General features: G+C 37.5%; 1 protein-coding gene across 1 annotated transcript; it reads left to right on the forward strand.

Annotated features, from left to right (window-relative positions):
* Positions 1-13546: 13546 nt before the first annotated feature.
* On the forward strand, positions 13547-15107 carry LOC140885242 (senescence-specific cysteine protease SAG39-like). The gene is made up of 2 exons (XM_073292188.1): positions 13547-14067; positions 14306-15107. Exons 1-2 carry the CDS (start codon positions 13617-13619, stop codon positions 14899-14901), a joined length of 1047 nt encoding a protein of 348 aa, XP_073148289.1. The 5' UTR covers positions 13547-13616; the 3' UTR covers positions 14902-15107.
* Positions 15108-18341: the final 3234 nt, after the last annotated feature.

An 18341-nucleotide genomic window follows, 5' to 3' on the forward strand; every position in this document is an offset into this window, starting at 1 on the left:
TTCCTAAGTGGAAGAAGGGGAGACGTAGAAGGATTAAGCCTTCGAACTTCCATAAATCGTGCCTCAGTCTTTACTGCTATTTATCTTACATATTGCTCATACATTGTGTTATAAACTTTGCATCACTAAAACCTCTGAACTATTTCCGCACTATTTAAGTTGTTCAAACTGTTTTAGAAGTTGAGAAAACAGATTAAGTGAACTAAACCTCACTTGATCATTTTGAAAAAGAAGAAGAAAAGTTTCAGAGTGTATTCACCCCCCCTCTACCCTCTGAACCGATCCCAACAAGTGGTATCAGAGAGGGTTCCTTTCTCAACTGCTGATCTAAAGTTTTAAAATCATGACTTCTTTCAACAAAATTCCTATGTTTTCTAAAGAAGATTATGATGACTGGAAAATTCGCATGCAGGCACATCTTGCAGCACAGGACGATGATATGCTATATGTCATAACAGACGGTCCCATCAAAATCATGAAGGTCAACCCAGCTCTAACTGATGGTGCAGGACAAATGATTGAGAAACCAAGAGCTGAGTGGACTACTGAGGACAAAAAGAAGGCCAATCTTGACAATGTGGCCCGGGACATCCTATACAAAACACTGGACAAGAACATGTTCAGCAAAATCAAGTCATGCTCCACATCAAAGGAGATTTGGGAGAAGCTCACTCAGCTGTGTGAAGGAAATGACCAGACCAAGGAAAACAAGCTCACTATGGCCATTCAAAAATATGACAATGCCAAAATGAAGCCAGGGGAAACCATGGCTGAATTTGATGAACGGTTCAGTAATATCATTTGTGATCTTATTGCTTTAGGAAAAACTTATACTAACCGTGAAATTGCTGTGAAGGTTATGAGAGCTTTGCCCAAAGAATGGGAGATCAAGACAGTGGCCATGAGGGAGTCAAAAGACTTAAGCAAGGTTGAACTGCATGATCTCTTTGCAGATCTCAAAGCCTACGAGTTCGAGCTCAACATGAGGACAGAAGATGAACCATCTACCTCAACCAACCAAGGCCTTAACCTCAACGGTGATGCGTCCACCGGTCGAGGAAGCTCCAAAGAGATCAGTTGAGCAAATCAGCAACGAAGCCATGACACTCTTTGTCAAGAAATTTGGTAGATTTATGCGTAAAAACAATTCTAAATTTAAAAATTATCATAAATCGGACCATACAAACGATGGTCCTACTTGTTTTAACTGTGGCAAGCCAGACCACTTCATTGCAGATTGCACCAAGCCTAAGAGCAATGATCAGAAGCAAGTTTTCGAAAGAAGAAAGGGCAAGGAGGACAAGAGGATGTTTAGAAAAGGAAGAAACCAAAGGGTTCTAGTAGCAGACGAAAGCAAAAGCAAGTGGGCTGAGTCTGACTCTGACAACCCCAATACCAGAAGCTCTTCAGATGACAGCGATGATGAAAAGGTTGAATGCCTTATGGCTGACATTGAAGAAGAAGCTGAGGAGGTATTTGACTTTGGTTCACCTGAATTTACTCACAGTGATCTAGTTACTGCTTTACACGAAATGGCTAATGAATACAAAACATTATCCAAGGAATTCGAGGAGGTAAAGGCAGAAAGAGCTGACCTTAAAGATAAGTCAAGCGAGTCAAGCTGCATGCAGCGAAAAGAGCTTGATGGTCTTAAGGTCAAGCTAAGTCTGCTGGCTACTGAGAATGACACCTTGAAAAGAGTGTTCCAAGCAACCTTGACTGAGAACAAAAAACTACTTGAAACAATTAAGGCTTGGAATAAATCTTCTGTAACCAATGACAAGATTCAAGAAATCCAAAGACCGGCACATGACAAAACCGGTCTAGGGTTTGGAACAAATGAACAGTCTATGGAATCTTGTATTCAGTCAAGCCTGGACAAAGGCAATCTTAACAAAATAAGATTTGTCAGGTCCAGCACGATATATGAACATGATGAGTGCAGCTTTGACAAAAATCAGAAAGTATCTAACGAACGAAGCTCTAAGCATAGAGGGCTGGGATATGTGGATCCCCAGATCTCTAATCAAAGAGGAACTTGGATTAAACCAAAACCTAATGAAAGAAGAAAGGGAAACCAATCTAATTTCAAAAGGCCATGGAATGAGTCTAACTACTCTAAGAGAAGATGGTCAAAGGAGAAGCCTTACCAGTACTTTAATTGCAGGCCAGTTCAAAAGAGGTACAGGCTAACTGATAAAGATCAAAAAGGCAAGCAGCACATAGCAACCTCACAAGAACACACATTTACTGCTTATCGACCGCACAGATTTCTGGACACACACACGGGCAAACCTGTAAGGGTGTTCCAGGTGTGGGTCCCGAAAGGGCTAATCCGACCTGGACCCTACTAGATATGGGTACCAAAAGTTCCTCACTTTTTGCAGGTACTAAAAGTCCAAACGGGCGAGAAGACCACTTCTATCAAGGACACTACCTGGTACTTAGATAGTGGTTGCTCACGGCACATGAAAGGGAATCCAGAACTTCTGACAGAAGTCGTGCTGTGTAAAGGACCAAAGATCAGCTTTGGAGACAACTCCAAAGGTAAAACCGTGGGTAAGGGTAAGATTATCCATGGTAACATAATTATTAAAGATGTGTTGCTTGTTGACAAACTGTGTTATAATTTGATAAGTATTAGTCAACTATGTGACAATGATCATTCGGTCGAGTTTCACAAACACACTTGCATTATCAAAAATGACAAAGGTGAGACTCTTATGACCGGTGTAAGAGACCTAAACACCTACAAGGTAAACTGGTCTTGCTCACATACTTCTTCACCTACTTGTCTTACTGCTCATCATGATAAACATTGGTTGTGGCATAAGCGGTTAAATCATATAAATTTTAAGTCCATCTCTAACTTGAGGAAGCATGATTTGGTTTCTGGTCTGCCTGAAGGAGATTTTATAAAAGACAAAGTTTGTCCTGCTTGTCAACTAGGAAAGTAGGTGAAAGCAACCTTTAAAAATAAAGGGTGTATGTCTTCCTCCAAATGCTTAGATTTACTTCACATGGACCTATTTGGTCCTATACCAGTAAGAAGCATAGGGGGAATGAGATATGCTCTTGTTGTTATAGATGACTTTTCTCGATTTACTTGGGTCATCTTTCTCTCTTCAAAAGATCAAACTGCACCTCACCTGATTAAGCTTTTTAAACGTTTGCAAAATGAACAATCCACTGTGATAGATAGAATCAGGAGTGATAGAGGGACTGAGTTTTTAAACACCACTCTTATGACTTATCTAGATGATCAGGGAATCAAGCATGAGCTGTCAGCTGCTAGATCCCCACAGCAAAATGGGGTGGCTGAAAGAAGGAACCGTACTTTAAAAGAAGCAGCCAGAACTATGATTGCTGATTCAAATGTTTCTCAAAGGCTTTGGGCAGAAGCAGTTAACACAGCTTGCTATACTCAAAACAGATCTATGATTAATAAACGATTTAACAAAACTCCATATGAGATCTGGAATGGCACAAAACCTGATATTTCATACTTCAAAATTTTTGGGTGTAAATGCTTTATCCACAACAATGGCAAAAATCATTTGACAGCCTTCGATGCCAAAGCAGACGAAGGAACTTTTATTGGTTACTCAGCCGTTAGCAGAGCTTATCGAGTGTTCAATCAAAGATCACTAACGGTCGAGGAAACCATTCATGTTGTTTTTGATGAATCTACTCTTTGTACAGAACAAACTCAAGGGAGCATAAATGATCTGAGTCATAGACTGGAAAACACAAATCTACAGGAAGAAAGTGACAGTGATCCATATCCTCCAAAGAAGGATGATCCAGTTCCCTCTACCTTGTGTGATCAAACAAGGCCAGAAGAGGATCCACCGGTTGATAACGATCCTCCTGCCAATGATGATCCAGTAAACGAGGACGTTCGTCAACCAATTGATGACAACCCTTTAGGGAATTATTTTAGGTGGAACAAAGATCATCCACCTGGGTTGGTCATAGGTGACCCTTCTGCTCCTCGAAAAACACGTGGTCAAATGATTAATGAATTCTTGCATGCAGCTTTCATATCTCAGGTAGAGCCCAAGAAGATAGATGAAGCTTTATCAGATGCCAGCTGGATTGAAGCTATGCAAGAAGAGTTGAATCAATTCACCCGCAACAATGTTTGGCATCTAGTTCCTCGACCGGAAAATCAAAATGTGATTGGAACTAGATGGGTGTTTCGTAACAAGCTCGATGAACATGGCACTGTTGTGCGCAACAAGGCTCGACTTGTTGCACAAGGATTCAGACAAGAAGAAGGCATAGACTTTGAGGAATCATTCGCACCAGTTGCAAGACTAGAAGCAATCCGCATCTTTCTTGCCTATGCAGCTTTCAAGGACTTTAAAGTTTATCAAATGGATGTCAAGTCTGCATTCCTCAATGGTCTACTTCAAGAAGAGGTGTACGTTGAGCAACCACCAGGTTTTGTTAATCCTACTCATCCTCAATATATCTATAAACTTGACAAAGCCCTCTATGGATTAAAACAAGCACCGCGTGCATGGTACGATACATTACTAAAATTTTTACTGGAACATGATTTCCAAATTGGAACGGTCGATAAGACCTTGTTTAAATTTGTAAAAGGTGATCATATGTTACTAGTACAAATTTATGTTGATGACATTATATTTGGGTCAACTAACCCCAAGTTGTGCTCAAAGTTCTCTAAGATGATGCAAGAGAAATTTGAAATGAGCATGATGGGCGAGCTAAATTTTTTTCTTGGATTGCAAGTAAAGCAACTTGAAACTGGAATATTTATCAATCAATCCAAGTATGCCAAAGAATTGGTAAAGAAGTTTGGAATGGAACAGTGCTCAACTGTATCTACCCCCATGAGTACATCAATCAATCTTGATAAAGATGAAGGGGGAATCCCGGTCGAGGTAACAATGTATCGAGGCCTTATTGGCTCATTGCTTTATTTGACTGCCAGTCGACCGGATATCATGTATTCAGTTTGTTTATGTTCTAGATTTCAAGCAGCACCTAAGCAATCTCATTTCATTGCCGCCAAACGAATAATAAAATATATTAAAGGAACTACCAATGTGGGTCTTTGGTATCCCAAAGATTCAAATCTTAATCTTATTGGCTATTCAGATGCAGATTATGCAGGTTGTAGAATTGATCGCAAAAGTACAAGTGGCACATGTCAATTCCTTGGAGATAGACTAATTTTGTGGTCAAGTAAGAAGCAGACATCAATTGCTACCTCGACCGCCGAAGCAGAATATCTCGCTGCTGGAAGCTGTTGTGCTCAAATACTCTGGATTCAACAGTAGCTTAATGATTATGGAATCCAGTCGAGTGAAGCTCCAATCTACTGTGACAATACAAGTGCCATAGCCATCACTCACAATCCAGTGATGCACTCTAGGACAAAGCACATTGATGTCAGGCATCACTTTATCCGAGATCATGTCTTAAAGAAGGAAATCAGGCTGGAATACATCTCTACCGATCAGCAAGCAGCAGACATATTCACCAAGCCTTTACCGGACGCTAAGTTTTCATATTTTCAAAATATTCTTGGCTTAGTAGATCTAAATTAGTATGCATGTTTTTAGGGGGAATGATTGCTAGTATGACGTTAATAGCTTAGATGTTACATTGCCATAAATATTGGCATATCATCCGCCTTTAGCTAGTCTCTGACAGGCCCCGTACTAGCAGCTTTGTGATTTGAACCAAATGACATTAATTGGGCGCGGTGATTATACTCTTCAAAACTTTTTGAATTTCAAAAATACTTTTCATGACGTCATCCTATGGCCCATAGGTTCCTATATATACTTCTTTACACTCGTATATCAACCTTTCACCGAGGCTAAAGCTTTCATATTGCATTAAAATTCTATCGTATTACTATCAAGCTTTTGCTTACTCTTTGCTCGAGTTCTTATCTACAGCTATCATGTCGATCCAGAAGACTTGCCTTGCAATCAACTTTGATTCCGTTATTGAGGCAAACAATGCAGGAATCACTGAGGTCTTCACCATGCTTGAAGCCTCTGGACTGAAGAAATTTTTGGGAAGCAGCGCCATCTGCGATCTTCCTGTCTTGAAGGAGTTCTTTGCAACCGCTCAAATCGAGCATGGGACTGTCAAATGCTTGATCCGGACAGAGTCCTATTCCTTCAATCAAAAGTTCTTCGCCAACACATTTGATCTGCCCTCCAGGGGTTTGACAAAATGCGCGGATCTTCCCGATGGTAACTGCTCATACTGGTTGAAGGAGTTCTCAACCAATGATGCTCCGATCAAACTGCCGGCTCAAAAGACATCTCTTAAAGCTCCATTCAGGCTATTAACCAACATCGTGGCCAAGAATCTTCTTGCCAAGGCTGGATCATACGACAAGGTGACGATGGAGAAATTCCAATACATGGCTTGTATCGCCTCCAAAATCAACATCAACTGGTCAGACATATTGTTCACTACCTTATGTGAAATGATCAGGGGAAAAGGGCAATCCGAGGGATTTGCTCTGCAAATTTGCCACATCTTGAGCGTCCTTGGAGTAGACTTCTCCAAGACTGAGCCTCTGCATCCCACCAAATGGCTCAACAAGTCTACAATCTTCAAGTTTCTGAACAAGAAAGAGGTTGCGGTCGACACTCTGCCTTCAACCGCAGGTGTTGTTGCCGTCACTCAACCGCTTTCAATAGTTCCGGTAGCGGCCAAACCAGCCCATACCAAGAAATCTGCCAAGCGTCAACTTATCATAGAGTCTGACTCTGAAGACGAATCACGTGAGAACGTTCCACTGATTCAAGCCTTCAGCAAGTCATCTCCTTCTGTCTCCAAAGCAGCTGTGTCATCCACGCCTGCAGGCGAGAAGAAGAGGTAGCACAAGAAGTTAAAGTCTCTTTCTGGACTTGCCCCTACCCTTCCAACACCAACTCTGCCAACGGTTGAGACTACTACCACTGCTGCTACTACTGCTCCACGTCCTACCAAGGGTGTGATAATCAGGGAAGGTGCCTCATCAACTCCAAAGGTCACTCACGCTGATCCCAAGGACAAAGGGAAAGGTGTGATGATCTACTCACCTAAGGCTCAACCAGCAGCTACTGTAGAGCTCAACTTGATCATCTCTCACGTTCTCCGCACTGTCAAGCGTCACCTACAACGCTTTGACAGATGGCATCATTCCCGTACTCACCTGACGCTTGCTCAAATATTTCCTAAGTGGAAAGCTCTGAATGTTATTGAGCAAAAGATGCTTCTTTTTGCTGACACTAAAGACATCGTGGAGGCTCTGGGAAGAAGACAGCTCATCGACTTGAAGCTTCGAGGAAGCCTGTTATCTCTGTTGATTAATGAGCGTGTCAAGAACTTCAAATCCAAGAGTCCTACCGCCGCCGATGACTTTGTGATTCTGACTGGACTACAGAATAGTCTACGTCAAATCACTCAACTACTTCAGCACTTCCAAGCTCTTAACAACGTAAAGACGACAGCCTCAGCAGCTTGTCTACAGGCTTATGGACTGGAAGCACAGGTGATGATGAAGACTTTTCTTACCCAAGATCAGGGTGAAGAAGACGTCTCTGCTATTACTCTTTCCGATGGGATTCTGACCGGTCTCATCACTGCTGACCTATATCAGTCATCCGCTCTAGGATCGATTGTGGGAGCATCTTCATCGGTCGACCCCGCCTCAACCGCAGTCCAAGCAGTAATTCAACCGACAGCAGCTGTGACTGCTCACTCATCTCCAGCGGCGACCGCTCACACCTCTCCCTGTCGTCCACAAGATTCTTTCGAAGTGATTGAACAAGAAATTCCTGTCACCTCTGTGACAGAGGCTCCTTGCAGCAGTGAAGCAATAGTGCAGCCAACAGAGATACCAAGCACTATTGTATCACTTGCACCTCCAGAACAGCCAGTGACTGATGCTGACCCAGCACTTCAACCGTCTCCATCTACTGAAAAGTTTGTGGAAGATCTCATAATGGATGAACCGAGTGCTGATCCTGCTACTCCACCAACCATCTTGGCTGCAGTCGAGATTCTTACATCTCCAACTGTACCACTATTGGAAGGTCCATCAGCTAGCTCACCAGCCAGATCACCAGCACCACATCATCTTGAGTCTGGCCCGGTTTCACCAAGGAATGACACACAGAGTCAAATTCTTCCGACTGACGACTCATTAATTGAAGCCATGGCCGCAGCTCTGGATCACACTTTGATAAATAGGCTTCATGAGCTCATGCAAACAGTTCGATCCTTCTCACAAGACATCACAAACTCATCCTTATCGGTTGACAATTCACGCCAGACGATGATTCGGCATTTTGAGACCGTGTCTCGAGACCTTGCTCACCTGTCCAAAGAGATCACTGCCCATCATCGCACTCAAATCAAAACGCTCTCTACTGTCTCCGAACAACTTGTCAAGATCCGAAAACCGCCTTCATAGGCAGTTGAATGATCGAATGGACACTATGCAAGCTACTCTACTTGCTCAACTAGATGCAAAAATTGATACTATGCAAGCCTGCCTTGGCACTCAACTCACTGAGATCATCCTTCGACTCAACCAAGGTGATGCCAAAAAGGGGGAAGAAGAGCAACAAAGAGCAGCAGAGGCAAGAAGACGTGAGGAAGAAGCCGACAGAAGAAGAAGAGAAGGCGATAGGTCAGGAGGAGCCAGTTGGTTCAAAAGATGAACAAATTGTCTCTTCTTTACTTATCGCAGCTGCATCTCATTTTGTTTTTCTTCAGTAGGTGTAATAAGAATGCTTATTGTAATTAATGAAATTCATTCTCTCAATGAAGTTCATTTTAATGCTTTCATATTGTTCTTGGAGCACTTAAGTTTTGTCATCACCAAAAAGGGGGAAATTGTTGAATCCAACATTTTGGTGATAACAAACAACAACTCATTGTATAGGAATGTGCTACCAATCTTTTGTATTTCAGGAATCTACTACAACTCCTACCGCAACCGTCTAAACCCTTCAAGTTATCTACCGAAAGCTTGTCAACCGCCTTTGACTCTCGACCGGTTGCAGTCACAAGCCTTTCGACTGGTTATTCAAACCAGCAGAGGATAAATCTATCTACCGGTAGAATGCCAACTGCTTATCAAGATATATCAAAACAAATACTTGAGACAAGACGTTCATTGCAAGATCTTTCATCAAAAGCAGAACCGGCGTATCAGAAGATCTGTTGACTCTTGCATCGAGACAACAGGTTGCACTAAAATGGCAAAAACGCAGAATGGCTACAGAAAAAGCATTCGACCATTTATACCAGTTTTGGACCCTGGAAGTTGTCTGCATTTAAAGAAGTGTACGATCTTCATGCAGAATCATCAATGCATTTATGAAGCATTAAATGTGCATTCAATGCAGCATCAGAACGTTCAAAATAAAGACGTTGATGATTGACCTATATAAAGGGAAGATTGCTCAAGAAGTGAACAAGAGAGAAGACAAGCAACTCGAAAAATCTCAATCAACTCAATCACTTGAATACTATCAGAAGTCCTCATCTGATATACTGAAGCAATACTTGAGCACACTTACAAGATCATTCACTTGCTGCTCAAATAAACCCTCGCCTACAGTTTACATATCTGATCTTCAAGGATCATCCTAGGGTTTCCAAGCCTCTCGACCGCTCTGCAGTTTGAGAAGCTCAACCGGACTGTACTCATTATTGAAAAGACTTGAAGCTACTCTGAAAGCTTCCACCAGTCTGATAAGAACTGAGAATCTTATCTGTGTAAATCTAGGAGTTTCGGATTAGGCATTGGATAAGTCCTAAGTCTGAAGTGGGTGTATTGCAAGACGTTGTAATAACCAAAGTCTTCTAGTGAATTCCTTCCTAAGTGGAAGAAGGGGAGACGTAGAAGGATTAAGCCTTCGAACTTCCATAAATCGTGCCTCAGTCTTTATTGCTATTTATCTTACATATTGCTCATACATTGTGTTATAAACTTTGCATCACTAAAACCTCTGAACTATTTCCGCACTATTTAAGTTGTTCAAACTGTTTTAGAAGTTGAGAAAACAGATTAAGTGAACTAAACCTCACTTGATCATTTTGAAAAAGAAGAAGAAAAGTTTCAGAGTGTATTCACCCCTCCTCTACCCTCTGAACCGATCCCAACACCCCAAAACAAACATGGTCAAATTAGTTGTCAGTTTACCAAATTACCCTTATTATGTTTGATGAGTATATTTCTTTTTTGCTCCTAAATTTAATATTGGGTTTTGTGTAAGATTATTTTTTTGAAATTTAAAATATTATAAAAATGAAAAAAGTAAAAAAAAAAAAGAAAAAAGAAAAAAGAGAGGATTACCATGGACTTGATAACTAATATTTTTTTATATTTTTATTTGAAACATTTATTTCATCCACTTGATAATTAATCTTTATTAAGATAGTTTTTTCATTTTGCAATAAAAAATGATATAAAAATAAATTAATAATATGAAAAAAAATTAATAATAATAAAATGAAAAATGTTTAATAAATCTTTTATAATTGAATTTTTGTGAAGAAAAATAATTGTATTATGATATGAGTGTTGTATTTTAACAAATCTAAAAATTATTATAATAAAAGTATTCAATAGATATAGTCTCGAAAACAATCCTATAAGATATAGCAATAAGAGCGGTTTACAAGATCGGTTTTGTGAAACCGCTGTTAAAAATATTAAATATGAGTAGCTTCGAGAGTGATCCTAACAATTATGTCAATAAGAGCAGTTTATAGCAGCGATTTGTAGAAACCGGTACTAAAATATGGTCAATAGGAGTGGTTAGTAAAACGCTCTTAAAAGGCAAGACGTTAGAAACGGTTTAATTAAAACTGGTTCTATTGGTCACCTTTCAAGAGCAGTGTTAAAACTGCTCCTAAAGAACCGCTCTTCAAAAAGAGTTCAGTGTCTGCAATTTGACCTCCTACATAGATCAGTGCAGAAGATTATATCAAAGCAACTTACACCAAACATCCTTAAACACCAAACTTAAAATTCCAGGGTGATATAACAGAACACTTAAAGGTACATGTTCTATAATGTGCAGAACGGTTAGAGCAAATACCTAATAATAAGACCTTGATACAAATATATAACAGAAGTCCTCGTGCAAAAAGAAAGCAACAACTCTCACAACCGTTTGGAGCAGAGTTGACGTTAAATATTGAATGATACAATATGTTCCTAACAAGGTAACATAAAAGAGAATACAATGCCTACATAGCTCTCCTCCAGTCTAGCTCTAACGGCCAACCTCGTACACTCCTATTCCTATACATTACTTTTGTTAACCTCAAGTCTCATAGATTTTCCTCAACTCTTACCAAAACTGCAGTAACCAATACATCAAGCCCACACACCAAGATGTCCCTTCCTATGCTATAAACACATTTACGACCAAAACAATCCCCCATGGTGCAGTCACGCTCCCAATCAGAGGCAGACAAATATTTTTCCTTAAGTTTTGTGCATCATCCATACATAAGTTGTGTGACACAAACTCTGGAAAGATTAGTGTCATCAGAACTCATAACCAGCCAACCAGGCTCTTCTATACGAACAATATAAGACCCAGGAGACAATGACAAAGAGCCGAACAAGCTATATGCTAATTGCTAGGATATAAGGATTTATAGCAATAGCATTGACAAAAGTAAAACCCGAAAAACCATGAGAACAGACCCGAGGAGAGAGAAGGGAAGAGAAAGTTGCTTAACCCAAAGGCTTCAAACAAAATATCACTGAAGCCTTTCGGGAATACTGAATATTAAAACTTACCCTTTCAACCCACAAAAGTGATTGATGAATAGAACCGGGGAACCATTTCCCTCAATTTATCTGGCTACAACTATTTAAAATTTTGAAGCTTAATATAGAAAATAATAAGCTAGAAATCAAATGGAGTTTCAAAGGATATGTTGATTTATATCTAAAATTTTAACAAGCTAGCGTTCTTAAGAATAATAACATTCCTCTCCCCAAGTTTCTGACCACGGAATGGGTTCCATAATTTCGAGCTAACCAAGCAAAGGAACCCTTTTCACTATTGTCTTATCCACCAACATAATATCACTTTTCACAGATACCAATTAAAACAACAATCTTTACAGAATTTGTAAAAAATCCCAAATGCCCACAAACTTATATCAGGATAAATAACATGAAAATACAAAAACCCATTTCGAAACAAACAAAGGAATACAAAAAAAGGAACACTCCACGATTAGCTTAAGGACTCACCTTTTGGCTGACAGAGACGGAATAGTCCAGTTTGCTGGCAATGTATCGGAACCAAGTAGAGGGCGCAACCATCGCGAATTCAGCTGTATAATTTTTTTATTTTTTTTATTTTTAACTATGAAATTCCCTTAAACCCTTGAAATCTTCCCCTCCTCCGATTTGGGGGTTGAATTTCTGTTTCTGCGGTCAAGTTTGTGCTTCTTATATAACACCCTCAAACTCTCAAGGCCTCAACTGAGAGTTGATATTAATTTTCCTACAACAATATCTGATATTAATTTTAATTTCCAGGGCTTTTTAATTAAATAATATCAAATAAAATTTTTTTAGATAACAAAAATGGCAACAGTAACAGGGGCCGGATTTAATTTTATAAAATGTTATTATTTACATAAATTTTAATTAAAGGGTACGGGATTATTTGAGATAGATTTATTGTGCACTTTAATTTTTTTCTATAATTTTATAAATATTATAATCTTTATTATTTAAAACAAAAAACTTAACATATTAATAAAGAATAATAATAAATAATATGAAATAAATTGATAAAAAAAACTTAACATATCAATAAAGAATAATAATAAATCATATGAAATAAATTGATAATAATAATAGTAATAATGTTAACAATTTTGAAATTAAAAATACGATAAAATTAAAAAAACTACAATAATATTTTTTTTTAAAAAAAGAGGGACAAAAGTAACCAAATTTATAATTAGTATAAAAAAATCGAAACTTATATTTACTATTCAGTACTCTGTTTAACTATTTTTATATATAACAACTAGGAAGTACGTGCAAATATTGTCCAAATATCATGTATTATCCAAAATCAAATGCTCAGCCCTATTTTTTTTTTTTTTTTAAAAAAACCTAGTTGATATTAGTAAATCGGTTTGATTATTTACATAATGTAAAAAAACAACTAATTTTATCAAAATATCGTAAATAAAATAAAATAATAGTATTACGAATAAAAATCATGCATGCATATATAAAAAAAATTATTATTATTAAAAATAAAATTAAGATTATAATATCGATAAAAAGAAATATAATAATACAATTATATTTGAAATGAAGTTACATGCATGGATGAACAATGAATTACCATAAATTGAATTAAAAAGTTACAAATGGGGAATTAATAAATGACAATTAATTTAAGTAAAAGTCAAAACTTGCGGGATCTTGATTCAAATCTAGCCCCTCGAGACTCGTTCCATAAATCACGATCAAATGATCAATAAATGCAAGGAATTCACAACCTATAAATACTCAATTCTTGCCCGTTCATAATTTTCATCTTACAATAAAGTTTTTTGATATACATAATATGGCTTTCCAATTCAGCAAAATCATTTTTCTTGCATTTGTGTGTGTAATTCTTGGGATGTATTCATCTCTAGCAACATCCAGAACCGTTCCAGGCGGAAGAATGGTGGAGAGACACGAGCAATGGATGAAACAATATGGCCGTGTATACGAAGACGACGTCGAAAAGGCGAAGCGATTCAAAATATTCAAGCACAACGTGGAGTTCATCGAATCCTCCAACCTTGACCAAACCAAGTCTTACAAACTGGTCGTCAATGAATTCGCAGATATTTCGAACCAAGAGTTCCGTGCTTCTCGTGGCGGATACAGGACTAGATCATATTCTCCCCACGAGACATTTTCGGCCACCAATTACTACTTTAGGCATGAAAATGTGACTGCAATTCCCGCAAGCCTCGACTGGAGGAAGAAAGGAGTTGTCACTGCCGTGAAGAATCAATTTACATGCGGTGAGACATATATAAAAATTAAATATTCATGAGTTATAAATTCATGAAAAAAATTGAAATATTTGTTAGGTTATAAACCCATGAATTGTCTATCCCAAAAAGTTTGTTGGGGTTGTCTCAAAGGTTTATAACCAAACTCTTTGTTAGTTTTATTATTCAATGTGGAATAATTGTAACAATTATCTCGTTCTTAAAATTACTCGAAAACTCATGCACGCATGCATATATGCACGTACAGGGTCTTGCTGGGCATTTTCAGCAGTTGCAGCCACGGAAGGGATCCACGGGATTAAAACGGGGAAGCTGGTGTCATTGTCCGAACAAGAACTCGTGGATTGTGATTCCAACAAGATGAATCATGGGTGCCGCGAAGGTTATATGAACGAAGCGTTCGAATTCATAATTCATCGAGGCCTCTCGACAGAAGCCAACTATCCATACAAAGGAGAAAATGGCGTGTGTAACAACAAAAAGGAATCCTCAAGAGTGGAAAAGATCACTGGATTTGAGAAAGTGCCATCTAAAGACGAGTCGGCATTACTCAAAGCGGTGACAAAGCAACCTGTGTCTGTGGCCATTGATGCCAGTGGACTGGCTTTACAGTTTTACGCAGGCGGCATATATACGGCTGAGTACTGTGGAACTCATCTAAATCATGGTGTCACAGTTCTTGGATACGGAAAAAGCGAGGCCGGGAAAAAATACTGGCTCGTGAAGAACTCTTGGGGCGCAGCATGGGGCGAAGGGGGATACGTGAAATTCGAGAGAGATGTTGGTGCTAAGGAAGGGGCTTGCGGGATAGCCATGGTTGCCTCTTATCCAATTATTGATTAAAACAATTGTTAATTTCCAAAGACATTTTTGGTGTCGTATGCATGCTATGCTCCAACTGTATACCTCTCAGAGGCCATATATATGGATCGAACTTACAATTGATCAGTCTGCTTTTCTTTTTCATTTTTTTTTGGAACTTCTGATCATGTAATTTCCGATTACTTCTGCGACTACCAAATTCAGATAATGAAGTGTACGTTATCTTATACAATTGAGCAAGTTTTTCATTGTATGATAAATCTTTACACTTATATATAGGGTATGTAAAACTGCGACTTCATTGTAGATAACACGAAATAGATCGAGTCGCAGTTTCAAGACATAAATGTTTACATGTCATGTACAACAAAAGTAATAATTGATATTTTATGTATTATTATGATCTATATGCATTAACTAAAATTAAATAATATTTTCATAGCTCAATGTATGCTCGAACTCAAATAATGGATACATAATCTAATCAAGATATTAGTACAAAATATTTATTTAGTATTAATATAACCCAAAATATTAGAATTTGTATGATCACAAAACCGTAAAATCATAACCGAAATTTAATGAAATGCTATAGATGATGCAGATATTTCAATGTAGTTTATATATTTTGATGGGGCTTTTATATATTGATAAAAAATGTTGTTTAAGAGATTTAACAGATTTCAACTACATACGTCAAATGATTGAGACGAAATGGTAAGGATTCTTTAGTTAGGATCCTATGATGTTAATATTTTATGTGTATATTGCAGAGAGACGCAAGGACGTTATAGTCATGCTTTTGATTTCTTTAAAGACGTGTTCTCATCTAGTTGATGTACTAGTAATCAACGCACTTTCTAAAGAGTTTCAGATGAGCTTACGGGTTTTTCTCCAACCCGAGAAATTAAGTTCAGTGTCGAGTATCTCAAGTAAGAATTTATTTAAGCTGACGAAAAGAATAACACAGTAGTACATAAAGCAGATTGTAATGTGATTCATTGATAAGGTACTGATTTATTCGATATAAAATCTAAGCATGCAGAATATTTGAGATTGATTTTGTAGATTTCGGGAATTTTGCAATTGTGTTCTATCTGTTTAGAAGCAAATTTTCGTTGTAGCAATTGTTTTGAGAATTCTAGAGGAAATTTCGGTAGAATGCACAATTGAATTACTGTATTTTTATTTGGACAATAATAAATGAAATTTTTTAGATAACGATTAGATATGGATGATTTTCTTGATGAATTGATTTAGATGTAATCAATGATGAATTGATGGAGTAAGAGCGAATTTTGGATGTTTTGATTGTTGTCCCTATAAATTAAGAAATCTTTGTGATTTAAGATTTTAATGGAATGAATAGAATTTTAGATTTGATATCGACAAGATTTGTTGAGTTTTGATTGATGATTTTGAGATAGCAGAAAATCAGTCACGATTGAGCCATTTCATTGATTCTTTTTGGAGATATTGAAATTCTTGTTGTAGTTCATGCATTCTTTGATTTGCATGACATTTATTATTGAGAATTCTGCCAATTTGGCATTGATTGACATTTTGAACATGAAGTTCAGAAACTTGTATTTGTTTGAACATTTGAATTCTATTTCTGGACATTGACATTGATTTGGATGAGTTTTGTTATTCTAATCCATTATGATCTCGATTTTATTTATTGACATCAGATTATGCCTTGAGACTTTACTTCGATGAGCGTGTGCGAATTCCCCATGCTGACAACAATGATTTTGGTTTGTTTTGATTATGGGCATGATGTCATACCCGTTGATGTGTGATCATATGATTTGATATTGATTGATTGACTCGCATTCCTTGTTCATGGAGCCTTGATTTTGATCCACTCACATTTTCGTATTGAGCTGCAAGTGAGTTGTTTTCACTTAGCAGAATTTTCGTCCAAAATATTGTATTTCGAGGTTGTTTTAAACAATATTCTTTGGATTTCGATTTGATTTTGACCCAGCAAGTTATTGATTGAGCTAAGTTACATTGAACGTCGTTTTGATATTTCTTTGGCTCGTATCATTATATTATGATAGCACCATTAAATAGAATCATGGCTTTTTGTATTCTAAGTTAGATTTTGAAGCAGATTCGCAATTGATTAGAATAGATGTGTTCTGATCCAAATTGAATTAGTAACGAGAATCAGAAGAGCTTTGAGAAAAGTTCAGAGTTTCAGAATCACTTGATATGGTTACCACATTGAGATAACGATAACAATATTAGATATGAATCTTTGGGTTGATGTGATGATTATTTTAAAGATTTTACGAGGTATTTTGGTATAATTTCAGCATTTAGATCGAGAGAATAATTCTGAATTCTGAAATGAATTGAAGTATTAAGTGTTGGTAGAGACGAATGAATTTGATTAGCAGAATTTGAATTTAATTAATTGAATTGCAAGCACTTGAAAACATAAAGAATGAAATAGATGATAAATTGTTCATATTGATTTGATCTGATAATCGAGCTAATGTGGTCGATGTATCTGTATTTTGGGTTTTAGTTCTGAATTGAATTTGTGGTGTTTATTCATTAGCTTCATTTGATTGATGGGATCTATGAATTAGATTAAGCAATGAAAAGATACTTGAATTAGGGAAACTGGTACAGAGATGAGTCCCAGTGCAGACAGATGTTAACATCTAATGATTTTCGAATTTACTAAATTTATATGATTTTGATCTCAATTCGATAATCGGATGAATGATTTTAGAGTCTTATCTTGCCTATTCGAATGATGATATTTGAATTGATTTGATATTGGAAGAATATGATAAGGATTTCAGAGTATTTTGAATTGTGAATGTCACATAATTGCGAGAACAGATTGTAACTCGCAAATGATTATGTGAACATGCGAGATGACGGCGTAGACAAAAACTTCAGGATATTGAATTTTGAGATTATGTGAGATGTTAAGAACTGTCTGATTGACATAAGTTTCCTATGAGTTTTAAATTATGTATTGGGTTTATATTGAAATAGGTTGTTTAAGAATTGGATTGGTGACTCGTTAGGGATTGACGATTAAGTCTGCTTGTTTCATCCCTTATTAGATGACATACAGACATGACCATATGTCTAGCATTTATATCAGATATGATATGAGATTGCACGGTGTGCCGAAATCTATTGTTTCAGATTGAGACTCTAGATTTACTTCTCATTTTTGGCACAGTTTGAAAGAAACTATTGGTACTCGGTTGCACTTGAGTACAACATACCATCCTCAGCCAGACGGACAGTCAGAGCCAACTATCCAGGCCTTAGAGGATATGATAAGAGCTGTGGTACTAGATCTTGGTACCAGTTGGCAAGATTCTTTGTCACTTGTTGAGTTTCCTACTATAACAGCCATCAGATAAAAATTGAGATATATCCTTTTAAAAGCTTTATGTATTGTAGGAAGCGCAGAATTTCTTTTG

Source organism: Henckelia pumila, chromosome 2 (genome assembly GCF_033568475.1).
Source record: "Henckelia pumila isolate YLH828 chromosome 2, ASM3356847v2, whole genome shotgun sequence".
Taxonomy (NCBI): domain Eukaryota; kingdom Viridiplantae; phylum Streptophyta; class Magnoliopsida; order Lamiales; family Gesneriaceae; genus Henckelia; species Henckelia pumila.